The 15,282-nt window shown below is 39.9% G+C and overlaps 1 protein-coding gene across 5 annotated transcripts in view; it reads right to left on the minus strand.

Moving 5' to 3' along the window:
- Positions 1-15,282, minus strand: part of ZNF438 (zinc finger protein 438) — a 163,069-nt gene that overhangs the window by 17,187 nt on the left and 130,600 nt on the right. For all 5 annotated transcript variants that reach the window (XM_043969275.1, XM_043969273.1, XM_043969271.1 and 2 more), the window contains one exon: positions 12,203-12,268. In XM_043969275.1, coding sequence (XP_043825210.1) covers positions 12,203-12,239 — 37 coding nt within the window. In that variant the 5' untranslated portion in view covers positions 12,240-12,268. The remainder of the gene's footprint in view (positions 1-12,202; positions 12,269-15,282) is intronic.

The following is a 15,282-nucleotide window of genomic DNA, read 5'->3' on the forward strand; positions in this document are numbered from 1 at the left end:
GGCTGCTCTAGTTCTGTTCACAGAATATATTTTGATTGGAAAGCATTGGCAGATCTGCTTCTTTTCTGCTCAGAGGTGGGCATGACTTGCCCAGCATCACAAAGCAGGAAAGTGTCCGAGGCAGGATTCCAGTTCAGCTCTTCCTGCCGACAGGCCCAGCTCTCTGTCTGCTCAAGCCATTGAAAGACAAGAGAATTCAACAACTACTGAGCAAGTGCCCAGATCTACAAAAGCAGACGCATGAGCCTTGCTTAGTGATCCTGGAGTCCAGAGAGCTGCTCCTCCCCTTTCTCAGCAGGAAGAGCCATGCCACGCTACCCCTCCCAGCCCTTCCTTGGTTTGGGCCTGGGCCCAGACCCTCTGGCTTTATGCTAGAGGCTGTGGCTGACTCTAGAAGGAACTGGAAGGAGGCAAGAAGAGATCCACCTGCCTATGTGTCTGAGATGGTTCCCTAGACTAGAAAATAAGGCACCACCAAGCTGACTTTACTCAGGAGGCAAAGGCTAAAGTCTGGTTCGTTTAACTTTTATAGAATTTAAAAGAAAAGAAAAAGTCTTCCCAGTTGTTTCCTGTTTTCCTTCTCACTTGCCTGCTTCTTATTAAATTCTAACCAGGACTCAGACTAGTTCCCAAGATGGCCCCCAATTAAGACCAACTACAGCCAAAAGCCAGAAAAGTCCCAGCTCAATGTAGTGCCTTCTCTCCTGAGGGAGCCTCACTTGAGTTTGCTGTGGGCCGCACAAATGTGTGCGGGGCTGTCCACTTTCTCCCTACAGCGCTGCCCAAGGGACGCCACCTCAGCCTGTCGGCCCACAAGGACCTGCTAGACGATAACCCCCAGGGTCCTGGGGAACAGCTGGGGACAGGGGGGTCCAAGCTCTCCTTTGTCTCCTGTAACTGAGGCCCTCCGTGCCCCTTCTTAGCCCTCACTGGACTAGCCCCTAAGCCTTTCTAGGACATCTTCCTTTCCTATGTCTCCTGTCTCCTTCATGACAAAACTGCTGTCTCTGCAAACGCGGCAGTGGTCCCTCACCCTTCTATTCCCTCCAGGAGCATCTGACACATCTTGTTCAGGGTGGGAGCCAAGAAGGGGCCTTCCTCTTGTCCTCTGGACATCTCCCCTCAATGAAGACTCACCCAAGGTGGGAAGAATGAGCTGCTCAGATGCATCATGAGTCTCTGTGCAGACCTGGCAGGCTGCCAGAAATTAAAAGTAAAATAAAAGCCTTCTTGAATAACAGTAGTGATAGGGAGACATGCAAGAGACCCTAAAAACTGGTGTTTTCTGCCTAGGGCACTGAACATTTAAACAGTGTGCCCAGGGTGAGGCTGCCAACAATCATCAGAAATGGGACGCTCACTCTCTGGCCACCAGGGCGTAATGGTCATCATGGGAATTGTAGGCCAAGGAGTAGAGAGAGGTGGTATGGCTGGCAAACAAGGAAGATATTTTGAGGCAACCACAGACTTACTGACCCCCCATGGAAGCAGCTGCCTACTCCACCTAAAGGAAGGATCAGCATGGTCAAGCTTCAGGAGGCTGTGCAGAGTCCTCAGCTGGGATGCTGGGTGGATTTTATGGAGACCAGGCCACTAGAGTGGGGTTGTAGGATATTAGTGATATCTTGAGGGGACAGAAGGAGAAGAATTAGGGCTAGGGCAGTGGCCCATTACCAGGTGGCACCTTTCCAATAAGGTAGCCTTAAGACTTCCTGGGACTAGTTCAACCCTGAAAGTGCTGTTAGGCACAGGAAACCAAGGAATAGCAACGCTTGGTGTAACATGGACCCTGACACCAGCATTATAGGAAGTCTCCAGTATATTTCTAATAAAATAATTAAGGAAGAGACTTAAAACAGATCAAAGTATGGGGGTGGGGGTGGGGAATACTGGGCAATGAATCATCAAATATCCTTAAAAAATCAAACAAATTAGATAATTATATTTATTATCAAAAAGGGCTCCAGCATCCTTTAATAGAAGGTTTTTAGAGCCAGTTACATAAGATATTAATAGTATGGTGGGGAAAAGACTAATCCAATAAAATGTGGTTTCTTAAATTCAAATAATTTAATTGGTCTTTTGGGGTCCTACAAGTTATGACTCAAATAAAAAGGCTAAGAACTATAAACTATTATTGTTTTACTGTATTTTAAAGTACATTGAATAATCTGAAGTTTCTTGTTTCCTGTGCCACCTCCCTCACTCTACCCAACCTCTCCGCCCCCAGCTCCCTATTTTTAAAGTTACTGCATTTTAAAATTCCTAGTTTCTGGGGAAATTTTTTTCTTTATTTCAATTGCTTCAAAATTACCTGCAACCAAATGGTTTATAATTAAGCAGCAGAGTTTAACAGAAAGAGCCCTGGGCTGCAATCAGAGGACCTGGGGTCAAATTCTGGCTCTATTGTTCATCAGCTGGGTGATCATAGGCACGTTAGTTCACCTCTATAGGCTCATTCCCTTCATGTGTAAAATGAAGATGTTGGGGTGGGCAATCTATAAGGTCCTCTCAAGCTCTAAATGCCATGAGGTAGAACTACCAAAGATAAAAGAAGCAATTTACCTCTTTAACAAAAGTAAGCTACAGCACATTTAAAGCACTGCATGAATTTCTTAGGACACCCACTGAAAAGAAAGGCTCTGTGCTTCTATTTAAGAACCATGTGGATCATGGAGGCAGAGCCAGAAGCCATCTAGGCCAACCTTCTCATTCTGCAAATGAGAAAACTGAGGTTTTACATGTAGGAACCATCATGTGATTTGCCCAAGGTCACTTAGGTCAGAAGTGACAGGGACAGGATTGAAAACCAGCTTCCTGGGTTCCAGCTCCAATGATCCTCTTCCCATCCCACCATGCTAATCTCCCACAACATCATAATCACCTACTGACAGAGCTGACCAGGAGTGAATGACCGATGGAAGAGACAACTAATATATGCCAAGATTGAATTTAAAAAAAAAAATGAATCCGCTCTAACCTTATTCTATCAATTGTAACTCCAATCGAACAGATGAATCGGGAAGACTGAAACAACTGAGACTCAACATTCCATCAATCTCTGTCAATGAGAGCCGGCTGTTTGGTTTTACCAAGTCAAAATACCCATAATGAATGTCAGTGGAGGCTCTCATTCCAGCACAAGTTTCTAGCATCTGCTGAGGCGGCAGGGCTTGCTGGCTCCATTCTTTCTCAGTAGGGTTTGTGTGCTCAAAAGCACCACCTGCAGAAATGCTTTCAGGTGGTCGTGCAAAGCTCCCAAGACAAGAAACAGGGGACAGGTATCTAAAACATGACCTTTCATTTTGCACATTAAAATGAGTTATTCCATCTTGGTCTGTGCTATTGCCCTTTACTCCTAAATAGCACTTGAAAAAAACTCAGCATCAAATATCACAGGCAAAAGTAGGAGTTTGAGAAAGATGAAAATCTAGTTAATGGGGTAAACAGAAATACTTGGGTTTCAGTGTTATGGCAAAGTGAACAGAAATATACTCAGGCTTAAAACACACCCCCAAAAGCTCAAGTTCCTGCCACGGTTAAAATACCACAATTCTGAGTGCAATCTAGTAGCCATTAGAAAGCTTAAAAACAGAACAGACAACCTGGAGCCTAGGATCTGGAATATATTCTTACTGAGGAATAGCTACTTCAAATACAGGTGTATTTAACTTCACACAGATGATGGCTGTGAAAAGCTGTGAGAAAAATGAACTTTAAAAAATCAAACTATTTTTAATCGACATAACTTGGGGACATTTTAAGTTTCTCTTCTGATTTCCCTTCAGTTGGCAGTTGACCTTTTAACCTTCAAAACTTTCTTATCCAGGCTTCTCATTTATAGTTAGTGGTCCATCTGTACAAATGCACGAGGGCAAGCTATGAATACTTTTGTAAAAGGTGGCACTTTCATATTCTGTAAATAAAGAAATATGGAAATAATCAACCTTTTACCCGTTTGACTTGTAAGTGTGCACTGCTGTATGTAGGTTTCCTTAAAGAAAGTGCGGCATGTCCAGCAATACTCACAAAAACTCTACCAGTGCTGAGGTAGTAAAGGAAATGACAAAAAGGAAGCAAAGTTAAGTGCCCAGGACTGACCACTGTGTGCGTTTGCTCTGAGACTGGTTTTTGTAAAAATGGCCCAAATTGACTTCATATGACTGAACACAGACTTCCTTTCTGGAACCATCAAAGCTAGAACAAATAATAAAACCATCAGACAGTCTTCAAAGCCACAGAGAACATTATGGGTTCCTATGTCTTTGAACTATGCCCTGTTAACTTTCCCTTCAAGTTCTTCATTCTTCTTCTGATGACTGCTCTAAAACCTGGCAGAGAGCAACCTCTCAACTCACACACGTTTCTAGAATGTCTAAGAATTAACTCTACAGTCTCTTCAAGAATAGGGATCATTTATAGGGTTCATATGCCCCCCTCCTCTCTTGGGCCGATACAAGAAGACAATAGAGGTTACCGAAAAAGACAAGCCAGCAGTTATCACTACGGTTTTCCCACAGGCCTTCTGGGTGAGCTGGGACAGTCACTTTCACCATTTCTGTGAAGTAGCATTTGTAGCCTCAGTGACGCCTGAGTAGCTTTCTCTGGGGGCCACACACATAGTGGATGGGATTTCCTCAGAGCCATATAGTCGCTACGAGGGTTCATCCCTCATCAGTCCTTTCTGGGGTGAAACACTCCCTAATTGCCATTCACATCAAATGGTGAATCATGGGAAGTCGTTTGTAACCCTTGCTGCAATCGTAGTTAACACAAATAATACAGCGGAATACAGACACTCAAGAAAAACAGTGTTCCATTCTCAGTGAATTAAGAAAGCTAAAGCTACCTGCTTTATGGCACACATGATCTTAAACAGAAAATGAGAATAACTGTTTGCTGGAAGCTTCAATCCTTAGGTGAACCCTTAGATTCCCCTGCTGATCTTCTAAGTCATTCTTCATCGCTACATCTTCCTGAGAGATTTTAAATGTTAAAGAACATCTCCTTGAACATTTTTGTGGTTGCTCATCATCTTAACCAATGCAGAATAATACATTACTTGCGTGTCACTATGAATGACCTCTATGTTTATGTTTTTTTGGGATCAAAATCCTTATTCTTATGAAGGTCCTTCATTGGTGAAATAATACTCTCAATATGTCTTGAAAATGACTGCTTATGTCTCTTTGGAAGGTAATCTGGGTGAGAGGTGAGGTATGCAAGAACAATTTTAGCTTATTCTAGACCAACAATAACCTCGATTTCATCATGAGAAGTAGGCAGATCCTAACAGTGCATACATAAGTAATGAGAACTTTGGACGGTGGATACCATTTGGAAGAATCCCCTTAAAGTAAAGGATAAAATACTGAAAATACCCGTAAAAGAAACCAAAGCAATCTCAAGGGAAACATACACACTCATGACTATCATGCTTCCAAGCACTTTACATATTTACCAACCTGTAAAAATGGTGACACTTATCTAGGGACTGTTCATCTTACCAAGAGGCAGACTGATCTCTGACTAAAAGAACTGCAAGGTCTGGGGCAAGCCACCGAGTTATTTCTCTGAGCCCATTTCTTCTCTAAGAGGGGTGGACTCAGTTTTAAAATTCTTTCCTGTTCTAATATCCTAAATTCTATTATTTACACCTAAATCTATCTCTGTGAATGAGAATAGGAAATAAATTCCATAAATTTGAGTTGTTCCAGGTTAGTTTTCTTCCAGGTTTTCACATTTGTAAAAAAAAACATGCCATTTCAGAGTTACTAATGATCATCAATTAATCAACAGGACAGAGCTTTGAACATCTAAAGTATTAATAAAAATGCTAAATTATAACTACAAATTTCTTATCAGCTAAGCTATAACAGCACCAGTAGGTAAGTGCTAGAATACAGATTAAATCATGAAAAGTATGATAAATCTCTGAAATGTTCAGTCCTTCACAAAGTTCTGATGAAATTAAAAAAAAAAAACTCAAGCTGAATTCATACTCATAGCATATTTCACTCCAATTGTGTTCAAACAAATGCCATTCCTATTATTGCCCAATATTTCAAAGTATCATCATAGTAAAGCATTAAACAATTCCAAATTAATCCAAATTCTTGAGCTTTGTTTTAAGCATGACTTAAAATGCATTCAAAATTGATTTTGAAATGTATTTTCACATCACCTGCAAACTCTTTCTAAGCTGTCGCATAATACACTAGAATTTCTGCTCTAAGACATTTGCATAAGTGTTTAGGACTTTGATGTCAATTTATTTAAAGCCAAGAACAGTATGTTTTGCTGTACTGAAAACACAAGTAGATTTATGGATTTCTGTTCCTACCGGTATTAGACTCTTACAAACAAACAAAAAAGACAACTTAGTTATATTTTTGGACAGAACGATATTCTGAATATCGCTGTGAAACCGTTCTGCTTTCATCACTGCTCAACTCATCACACAAACCATCTGCATAAATAAAGACGTAAGCATCTGTTGTATGGCAAATGGTCTCAGGGGCAGATGTTTTTATCCCTGCATTCATGTCACTGGGGTTGGATACATTATTTGAACAGATGTACACAATCTGAAAGTGTTGTGTCCCACAGTGAAATGTCTCCAACTGCTTTCTATCAAAGTACATAAATGATATTTGCACCTGCACTTATGTTAATGATATAAAGGCAGCAGGGGGTTCTGACAAAGGGAGATGCGATGCTATGAAATATATTTACATGGTTAATTGAAGTTTCTGTTGCCAAATGGCTCCACTGACATTGATACATATACCCACCTTCCATGTCTGGGTAGTACATTTTTTAAAAGTTGAAGAAATTGGGGTGGTTCAAACAATTCAAATACTGATAACTTTTTTTTTTTTTTTTAGTGAAGCAGTTGGGGTTAAGTGACTTGCCCAGGGTCACACAGCTAGTGAGTGTTAAGTGTCTGAAGCCGGATTTGAACTCAGGTACTCCTGACTCCAGGGCCGGTGCTCTATCCACTGTGCCACCTAGCCGCCCCAAATACTCATAACTTTAACTGATCATCAGGAATGTTTTCATGATCTCTGTGTTTTCACTTAAAAAAGGGAGTTAACTTAAGACGTAAGTTTCTCCTTATAAATTATATAGGCCTCTCCTCATTCTTGTCATTTTAACTTTGAGAGTAACTTTTTTTTAAAAAGTTGTCTATTTTTCACTTGGCATTCTGTCAGTACCACAACAAGCCAACAACATGCAACAGCATTTCATCAAAGTTACAATACTGGAAAACTCCCCTTTTCCACCATTAAGATGTTAAGGAGAACCCACTAAAATGGTCAATTTATCCTTGAAGTTCACATGAAAATCTTGCTCTTTATATAATGAGATTTAATGCCATCTAATGAGATCAAAATCCAAGAATGGCATTTATTGGTCTGTAAAGATCAAGATTTTCATGTAAACTTTATATGAAAATATATGAAAGAATAAATCGGAGATTCTTAAAGCAATTTCCCCAGCTCCCCCACCAAAAATAAAACAAACAACAACAAACCCCCAAACCCCAAACAAAGCTATTCACTGCCAATGATCAGAAATGTCAATGGTCAGGGGGCAAAATGTTCAAAAGCGTTTATCACCAAATATGAAGATGCAGATAGTCTCCCCAAATCTCTGTAAAATGTCAGGGATTTCACTATTATACAATACATAATGAACCGAGTTTGACAAATAAAGAAACTTTGGCTCATAGGAGTATAGATTCATAGCTGAAAGAAATCTCAAAAAAATCTTCACATAACAGATGAAGAAAGAGAGACAAAAAAGTGAGGTGACCTTGCCTGAGGTAGCACAGGCAGTCAGGGTAGAGCTAACACCAAAGTCAGGGTTCTTTCCTATGCTTTTTACCTCTGTGGTTTTCTCTAATCAGCTGAAAACTAAGAGCTTCTTTCCAATGTGCAATGGTGGGGAACATTTCCAGCCCAATTTATAACTGTAAGTCCTAAGAAACTGTCCAGCTCCACACAGTAGATCATTATCACAAAGGATTTCCATCCTACCTAAAGTATGCTCAGAAGGCAACAATCTCAGAGTCAAAAGAAGAGCAGGGTAGATGACTGGGGAATTCAAGGTCTCAAACCAGACCCAGTCAGTAAAATTTAACAAACCTATTTTCCTATTAGCTTGTCAAGAGAGCGCTGGGCTGGCAGTCAGGAGACCTTGGTTGAAATTCCCCCTCTGGGACCTTGGCAGACTAGTTAATATCCAAGAGCCAGAGTATCCTCACTACCTACTTCCCAGATGTCTTGTGGGCAAAGTGCTATGAAAACATTAAAGATAATATCTCCCTGGGGAGCTATGATCTGTCAGCCCCTTCTGCCAGGCTACGGTCCCCTTTTCCTCAGCAGTCAAGCCTACTGAAGACCCAGGAGATGAAATTCTCACCACCAAAGTCCCGGCACACCAAATGACCCAACATCAGAAACAGGTGTGGTTTCACTGATGACATGACACTAAAGAAGCCAAATCTGAAGGTCCAATACGCCTTCCCAAGACTTTCAGCTGACACTTTCTATACACAGGGCATCCCAAAAATCTTGGTGAGGCTTTAAGCTTAATGAAGCTTAATTTTATTAATTAATAGCACTGTAGATCATTATCACAGTGCCATTATCTCAAAGGATTTTCATCCTACCTCGTAGCATAGATGGGAAGCAATTCAAATGAATAAATCAATAAACATTGATTGAGCATCTATTATGTGTCAGACACTATGCCAAGCCCTGGGGATGCAAAAAGGAGCAAAAGACAGTCCCTGCCCTCGAGGAGCTTACTCCCTAACGGGAGAAACAACCTGCAAACAAGTATTTACAAAGCAAGTGAAATATAGGATAAATAGGGAATAATTAGCAGAGGGCCAAGGGCCTAGAACAGACTCCTCCCTTCCAGGAGAGGTTGGCCATGAGTTAATTTCACCTCTCAGTCAGCTCTGACTTCCACCTAACCCTACTATCACTTGGCCAACATCTCTCCACCCTGTCTGGAAGCATGGTATGATAGGCTTTGAGAGATACTAGCTTGGAATCTGGGAACATTTCCCTGATCTAGGTAACCTGATCAGAAAAAGGAAATGAAGTTAGCTTGACGTTATCTGCATTTGTTGGTGGTTCTTGGGGATTAGAGTTTGAACTTGAAGATGGCGTTCTATTTTGAGTCGGAGGCTCTGGGCTCAAATTTTGGCTCTGCTTATCTGTGTAGCCCTGGCCCTCAGGCTTTTGGGTGTCCACCTCCTCTTCTCTAAAATAGAGGGAAAGGCTTATAGGACTATCAAGTCTCTTCCAGTTTCAAACCTGTTCACAAACTGTCCCTTTAATATGTTCTGGTTTTTGTCAGATTTCAGTCAGTTTTCATTTGCAGCCTCTCTTCTCTCCACTTCTCTTTGAAAAACAGGGTAACATTTTGACCTTTTCCATGAACTTTTAGGTTCACTGGAAGGTAGTCACTGCCCAATTACACTTGCTGAGCCTTTCCAGCCCCTGGGATAAAGTCCAGTTTGGGACTGGTGACAATCGCAACAAGGGTAACTAGATGCTGTCTTATGGGGTCTCACCTGGCTCCAATCCAATTTAATTTGGTCCTTCCCAGTCCAGTCTTTTTGTTCCATTGTTCCTTCCTAATCCATCCTTCCTACTTCCCTCCTTGCTCTTTTCCTAGCCTTTGACATAGCTAAAAACAAAAATGTTGTTATCCTATTAGGTGCTGACCTTAGTTCATCTTGACCCTGCTCCTACAGGAGCATGCTGCTCTTGTTTTCATGTTCTATGATCTGCCCTTGCTTCCATCTTCTAGGCTTCTTCTTTAAAAATATAAGCTGGTTGATGAGCCCTTTGTGTAACCACATGAGTATCTTTTTCTGTGGATATTTCCCTCTTTTTGTGAATTTTAGGCCAGGTGATCTTACCTATCCTCCTGAAACCTTTGTAATAACCTCTCCTAAATAGTGGAGTGGCGGCAGAAGATCCCTGGCTTTCTCCTCCCCTATCACAAATTCTACAACAGAATACATCTTTATCCCAAGGTTTCCATGATTTCTAATTCAGTGACCAATTTCTCTTTCTTGATCTGAACCAGACTGAAAAGAACAGTTAGTTCCACTTGTCACTTATTTTATCTTTTGAAAAATGAAATCAATAAATCAAGTTGAGAATTTATCAGCGTGGCTTTGGGCAGCCTGAAAGTGTTAGCGGATGTCTGGATCATTTAAATCCCTATTGCCTCCCTGCCAGGTTGGTGCTCCTTCCCCCAAACTCTTCATCTATTTCTCCCTCAGTGTAGGCAGTTAATATCTTCAAGAACATGATCTACCTCTGTTCCCCCTGCCCCTTAACCCTTACACAATGTTCCCCATATCATGCTCCCTGCCTTGGGTTACAAACTTTCTACACATAAATGTATCTTCTTAATGTACACTACTAATCCATCATTATTTTTATCTATTTATTTCTTCTGAATAAGAATAATCATATGCTAGGCTTACGTTCCGTTCAATCAAGTCTAAGTGATATCTATGAAGTCAAACTTGTCTCCTCACATCAGGACATGTGGTATACTTTATTCTCCATACTTGATAGATTTGTGATTAGAGATCTGAAGCTGTGTATTTTATTAGTGACTCTTTTCTTAGAAGCTGTCTTCCATGTGTTATTGATTCTCTCTATTGATAGTCTTCTTCCCATGTTTCATCTGCTACCCTGTACAATTAGACTTGCCAATGATGTTGCAACTTGTGTGCAAACACATTCTATCAGCCTTTATTAGATATACTTTATGCCTAGTTAAGAACTTTTCATTCCTATATTTTAAGCTCATGATGTGAAACTCAAATAGAAACATCCCTGCAGGTAGTGTATTGATGTAGAAAAACACAAATTAATGTTACTTATGCTGTATTACACTTTTGGATTTTTTTTTGGTTAAACATTGCCCCTTTACATTTTAACTTGGTTCAGTTGCACTTAGGAGTTTGACACCTCTCTTTTAAGCCATGGTTCAGAAATTATTCTCAAATCTCCTTCTCTTTATTCCAGACCAGCTAGTCACTCCCCATATCCTCTGTTTAAGGGACTAATATAGAAATAAAATGAGCAAGATATCATGCAATTATCTTCCTCTCCTAAGCACTAGTTCAATTTCCTCATTTTATAAATAAAGTCATAAAAATGACTCAGTGAAGTCATTTCCCCATAGCTAGTGGCCAAAACAGGACTAGAATCCAGGTCTCCTCTCAGGCCAGGAATCTTGGCCTGAATCCCAGGCCAAGAGTTGTTCTATAACACCTTGGAACAATAGTGAGTATAAATCATATTCTGCTTTATTTTACAAAGTGCTCTTTTACCTATATCTGCTCTATTCCCTACCCCCAAAACACTAAAGAGAGACCCACAGGCACAAAAATATTTGTGATAGCAGTACTTTGTGACATAACAAAGAATTGGAAACTAGGGAAGGTGCCCATCAATTTTAACAGAATATTACTGTGCCATAAGAAATAATTAAATGGTTCAGAAAAATCTGAGGAAACTGATATAGAGTGATGCAGAGTGAAGGAAGTAGAACCAGGAGAGCAATTGATACATTGACTACAAAATGATAAAGAAAAACAACTTGGAAAGACTTCAGAATCCAATCAATTCAATGACCAAAGCTTATTCCAGAGGGCCAAGGTGCAGAATGAGACATATATTTTCAGTTTTATTTTGCTGATTTGTTATAAGGGTGGATTTCATTTTGAATTGCTTTAGTTTGGGGAATATTTAGAAGGGGGTAAACAGGAGAGAGCACAGTGACTGGAGATTTTTTTTATAGCACAGAAGAAAAGGAAGTTCAGAGGAACATCCATACAGGCAGGACAGCTGTGAAACTAATGTGCTGAATTTATTACATATTTTAAAAAACAAAACTGTTTGTGATGCTTGTTGATATCTGTCATGCTCAGAATGACAAAGAATTTTAAAAGTTATTTTTAAAAGTTCAGTTCAAATATTCTGTATATAAGGAAGGCACTGTGCAGAGTGGGTGGTTGCGTAGGAACTGGGAAATGATATTAAGTGAATAAATGTGGGGTACGTTCTATACTATACATATCAACACAATATTATACAATGATATATATAATTTAATGATTTATAACCACCATTGGTCTTCGAATGTCTTATCTTACCTTGATCTTTTGGAGGTACCAATAAAGAATTCTCCATTGTGATGTCTTTGGCTCTGAGACGAACTCCTAAAAAATAAACCAAAAACCACCATCACAAACATTAGAAAATAATTTATCCTTCTAATGCAATATTTATTTTCACCTGTATTTATGAAACAAAGTTTTCAGGACATTAATTTTTAATAAGTGGATGGGTAATCATAAATGAATAGTCGCGCTGAGTGGTTTACTTAGTTCTCAATGGATAATCAGGTTAAGAATTTTTTTCTCTTTCATCTTAATATATCTGATACTCGACATTTTAATTAAGCTGACTTATTGAAAAATTGGCACTTTTGCACACCAATAATAATGTTCATAATGACACCTTTTGAAACATTATTTATATAATACATAATCTATGTGTTCAGCATAATATTAGTGTTAAGTATGTACAACACCCCACTTAGTTGGGGGTTGGATTTTCAGCAACTTCAGTCATTGGAACACAGCTCTTGATCCAGAAATAAATGTAAACGGTCAACAGGACTGTTACAAAGCCCATGCACTCTCCTCCATGGAGGATGCCTTCACTGACAACCTACTGATGCTCACTTAACATACAAATATAACAATAAGACTAAGTGGTGTTTCTGACAAAGCAGATTAGAGTGGAGAGGTTTGGAGGAAAGGGAAAGTGGGCTGATACAAGTGTATATAATACTATAATAACTAAAATTGGGAGGTGACAAAAATATGTTAACTGAAAAATATTGTCTAGTATGATTTCTTATAGAGGGAGAAAAATATTAAACAACTGAATAATTCCTGATGATAACACTACAGTAATGATGACACTCATTTAAAAAAAGTTTATGCTCCATACATTCCTTTCAGAAGTGGAGGAATTAGATAATGCATTTCTGAAGGATTTCCATTAATAATAGTCTTAAAATATTCTGAAAAGTTCAAAATTTTTGGTTCTGAAGGTGTTCAACTTTAGTTATTTGCAACATCCACTTATATGAAATACTTTATTCCTCTACCATGTCAAGCAAATAAGAGACAGAGACCTCAACTCATTCTTCTCATTATCATAATAGGAGATGAGTAAATGGAGAGGGTTACTGTTTCCCCACGTAAGACTCCTCTTGCTGCTAAATATGTGGTTCTCACTGCATTAGGCCGCTGGGTAAGCCACAGTTGTTAGTCGAGTATTATCTCCCATCTGATGAGAATTCCCAGTAAGACCTATTCTACTGTAAAGTTTCTTTGGGACTAGACCCTGCAGTAACATGAACTTGGAAATCTGCAGTTCTTCCTTCTCTGGATTCCATCAGAATTTCCTAGGTAAGCAGACTGATTAAGGGACACACCGTTCTCTCCAGATTTGGGGGTGTCTGGTCTTTGAGTAGAACTGTAGGCCTGGTGCCAACAACTACTTCCCACCCTCTGCTGTGACCACTAGAAACCTGCTTCTCGCACAAGCAGCTGCTGCTTTTGGTCTCCCCCAGGACTCACAGCCTGCTGGCAATGTTGCTTTACTGTCCCTTCCTCGGTGTCCCGCAGAGTGAGAGTGAGTGCTGAATACAATTTGCAGTTCGCTTTTAAACTTGAAAACCACAGCTACTGGCATGAACACCACACAGCTTATAACCGAATGACAATATTGGCCATCACATTAATGGGACCCCTGGTAATATCTGATTGGATAAAGTATAAGGAATGTTGATGCTTTCAATTTCTTCATCATCACAAAATATCATTTAAATTGGTCAAGATATGCTAACTGCTACAGTCTCTACAGGGGTTTTTCTGTTAACTTACCTCCTTCCCCAGACATCCAAACTAAACAAGTTAATAAAAAAAATGTAATCCTGCAATCTCCAGTTTTCTTTATCACTCATGTTATGTTATTAAGAATACTTTGATTCTAGGGGGCAGCTAGGTGGTGCAGTGGATAAAGCACTGACCTTGGATTCAGGAAGACCTGAGTTCAAATCTGACCTCAGACACTTGACACTTACTTAGCTGTGTGACCCTGGGCAAGTCACTTAACCCCCACTGCCCTGCAAAAAAAAGACAAAAAAAAGAATACTTTGATTCTTATATGGCCCCATGATCTCACTTTATGGGGGTACTCTCTCCAGTGAAGAAAAGCACCTTCCATTCTGGCTTGTCCACATTCTCCTCTTAGAACAGCATGGATACTATTGAAACACATGGACTGTCTCCTATTATCCTTCAGTCTCCCTAGGTCACTAGCTTCTGGCCACACATCCCTCTTTTAGGCTCCTTCTTTAACAATAATAGCATTTCAGGGACTATATTAAAAGGTTCCTTTACCATTGAAAACAGTCTCTATCAGCTAAAGATAAGGATGTTGGAGCTGGGGTAGACAAACTGGGATACATAAGCCCCAACTCAGGTGTAATTTCATTGATATAGGCATTCCTTCCAAGAAGGTAGAACACAGCTCATTCACACTCACCACCTGCTGTGATTCTCAAAAATGTCCTGTATTAAATTTGCCATTGGGAATCTGCCCCATTGGCTGGGGACCTTTCTTGAGTTTTCTTAATATTGTAGGGATACTATTTTTTCTTTTTCTTTTAATCTTTATTATTATGTAAGGCTTACTGGGGGACAAAATAACAAGGGCATATATATATGTGTGTGTGTGTGTGTGTGTGTGTGTGTGTGTATGAACTAATATGACATAACAACAAAGTACATCAATAAAAATATGTTTAAAAGAAATAGCCTCAACACCCAAAGAAAGGGTTGAAGGCATACCAACAGAGGCTGTCTGTTAGCATGACCCATCACAGGCTTTTTTCCTGGTCCTGGTTATGCTCATCTTTTTTGAAGGGATTTTTTACAGCATTTCTCCTGCACATTTCCTTATCTGTAATGTGTTCCAGCCCACTCACACCCACCACGTGCCCCTCCACTGCCATGTGGATGGTCCTCAACTTCTTTTTAGGCTGGAAAGTTCCATGAATAGCAGACAAACATCAACACCAGAAGAATACTGTAGGGAATCATTAGGATCATTAAAAGGATAATGAAAAGTCCCAAAGACAATTCATGCACATGTA

Source organism: Dromiciops gliroides, chromosome 5 (genome assembly GCF_019393635.1).
Source record: "Dromiciops gliroides isolate mDroGli1 chromosome 5, mDroGli1.pri, whole genome shotgun sequence".
NCBI classification, from domain to species: domain Eukaryota; kingdom Metazoa; phylum Chordata; class Mammalia; order Microbiotheria; family Microbiotheriidae; genus Dromiciops; species Dromiciops gliroides.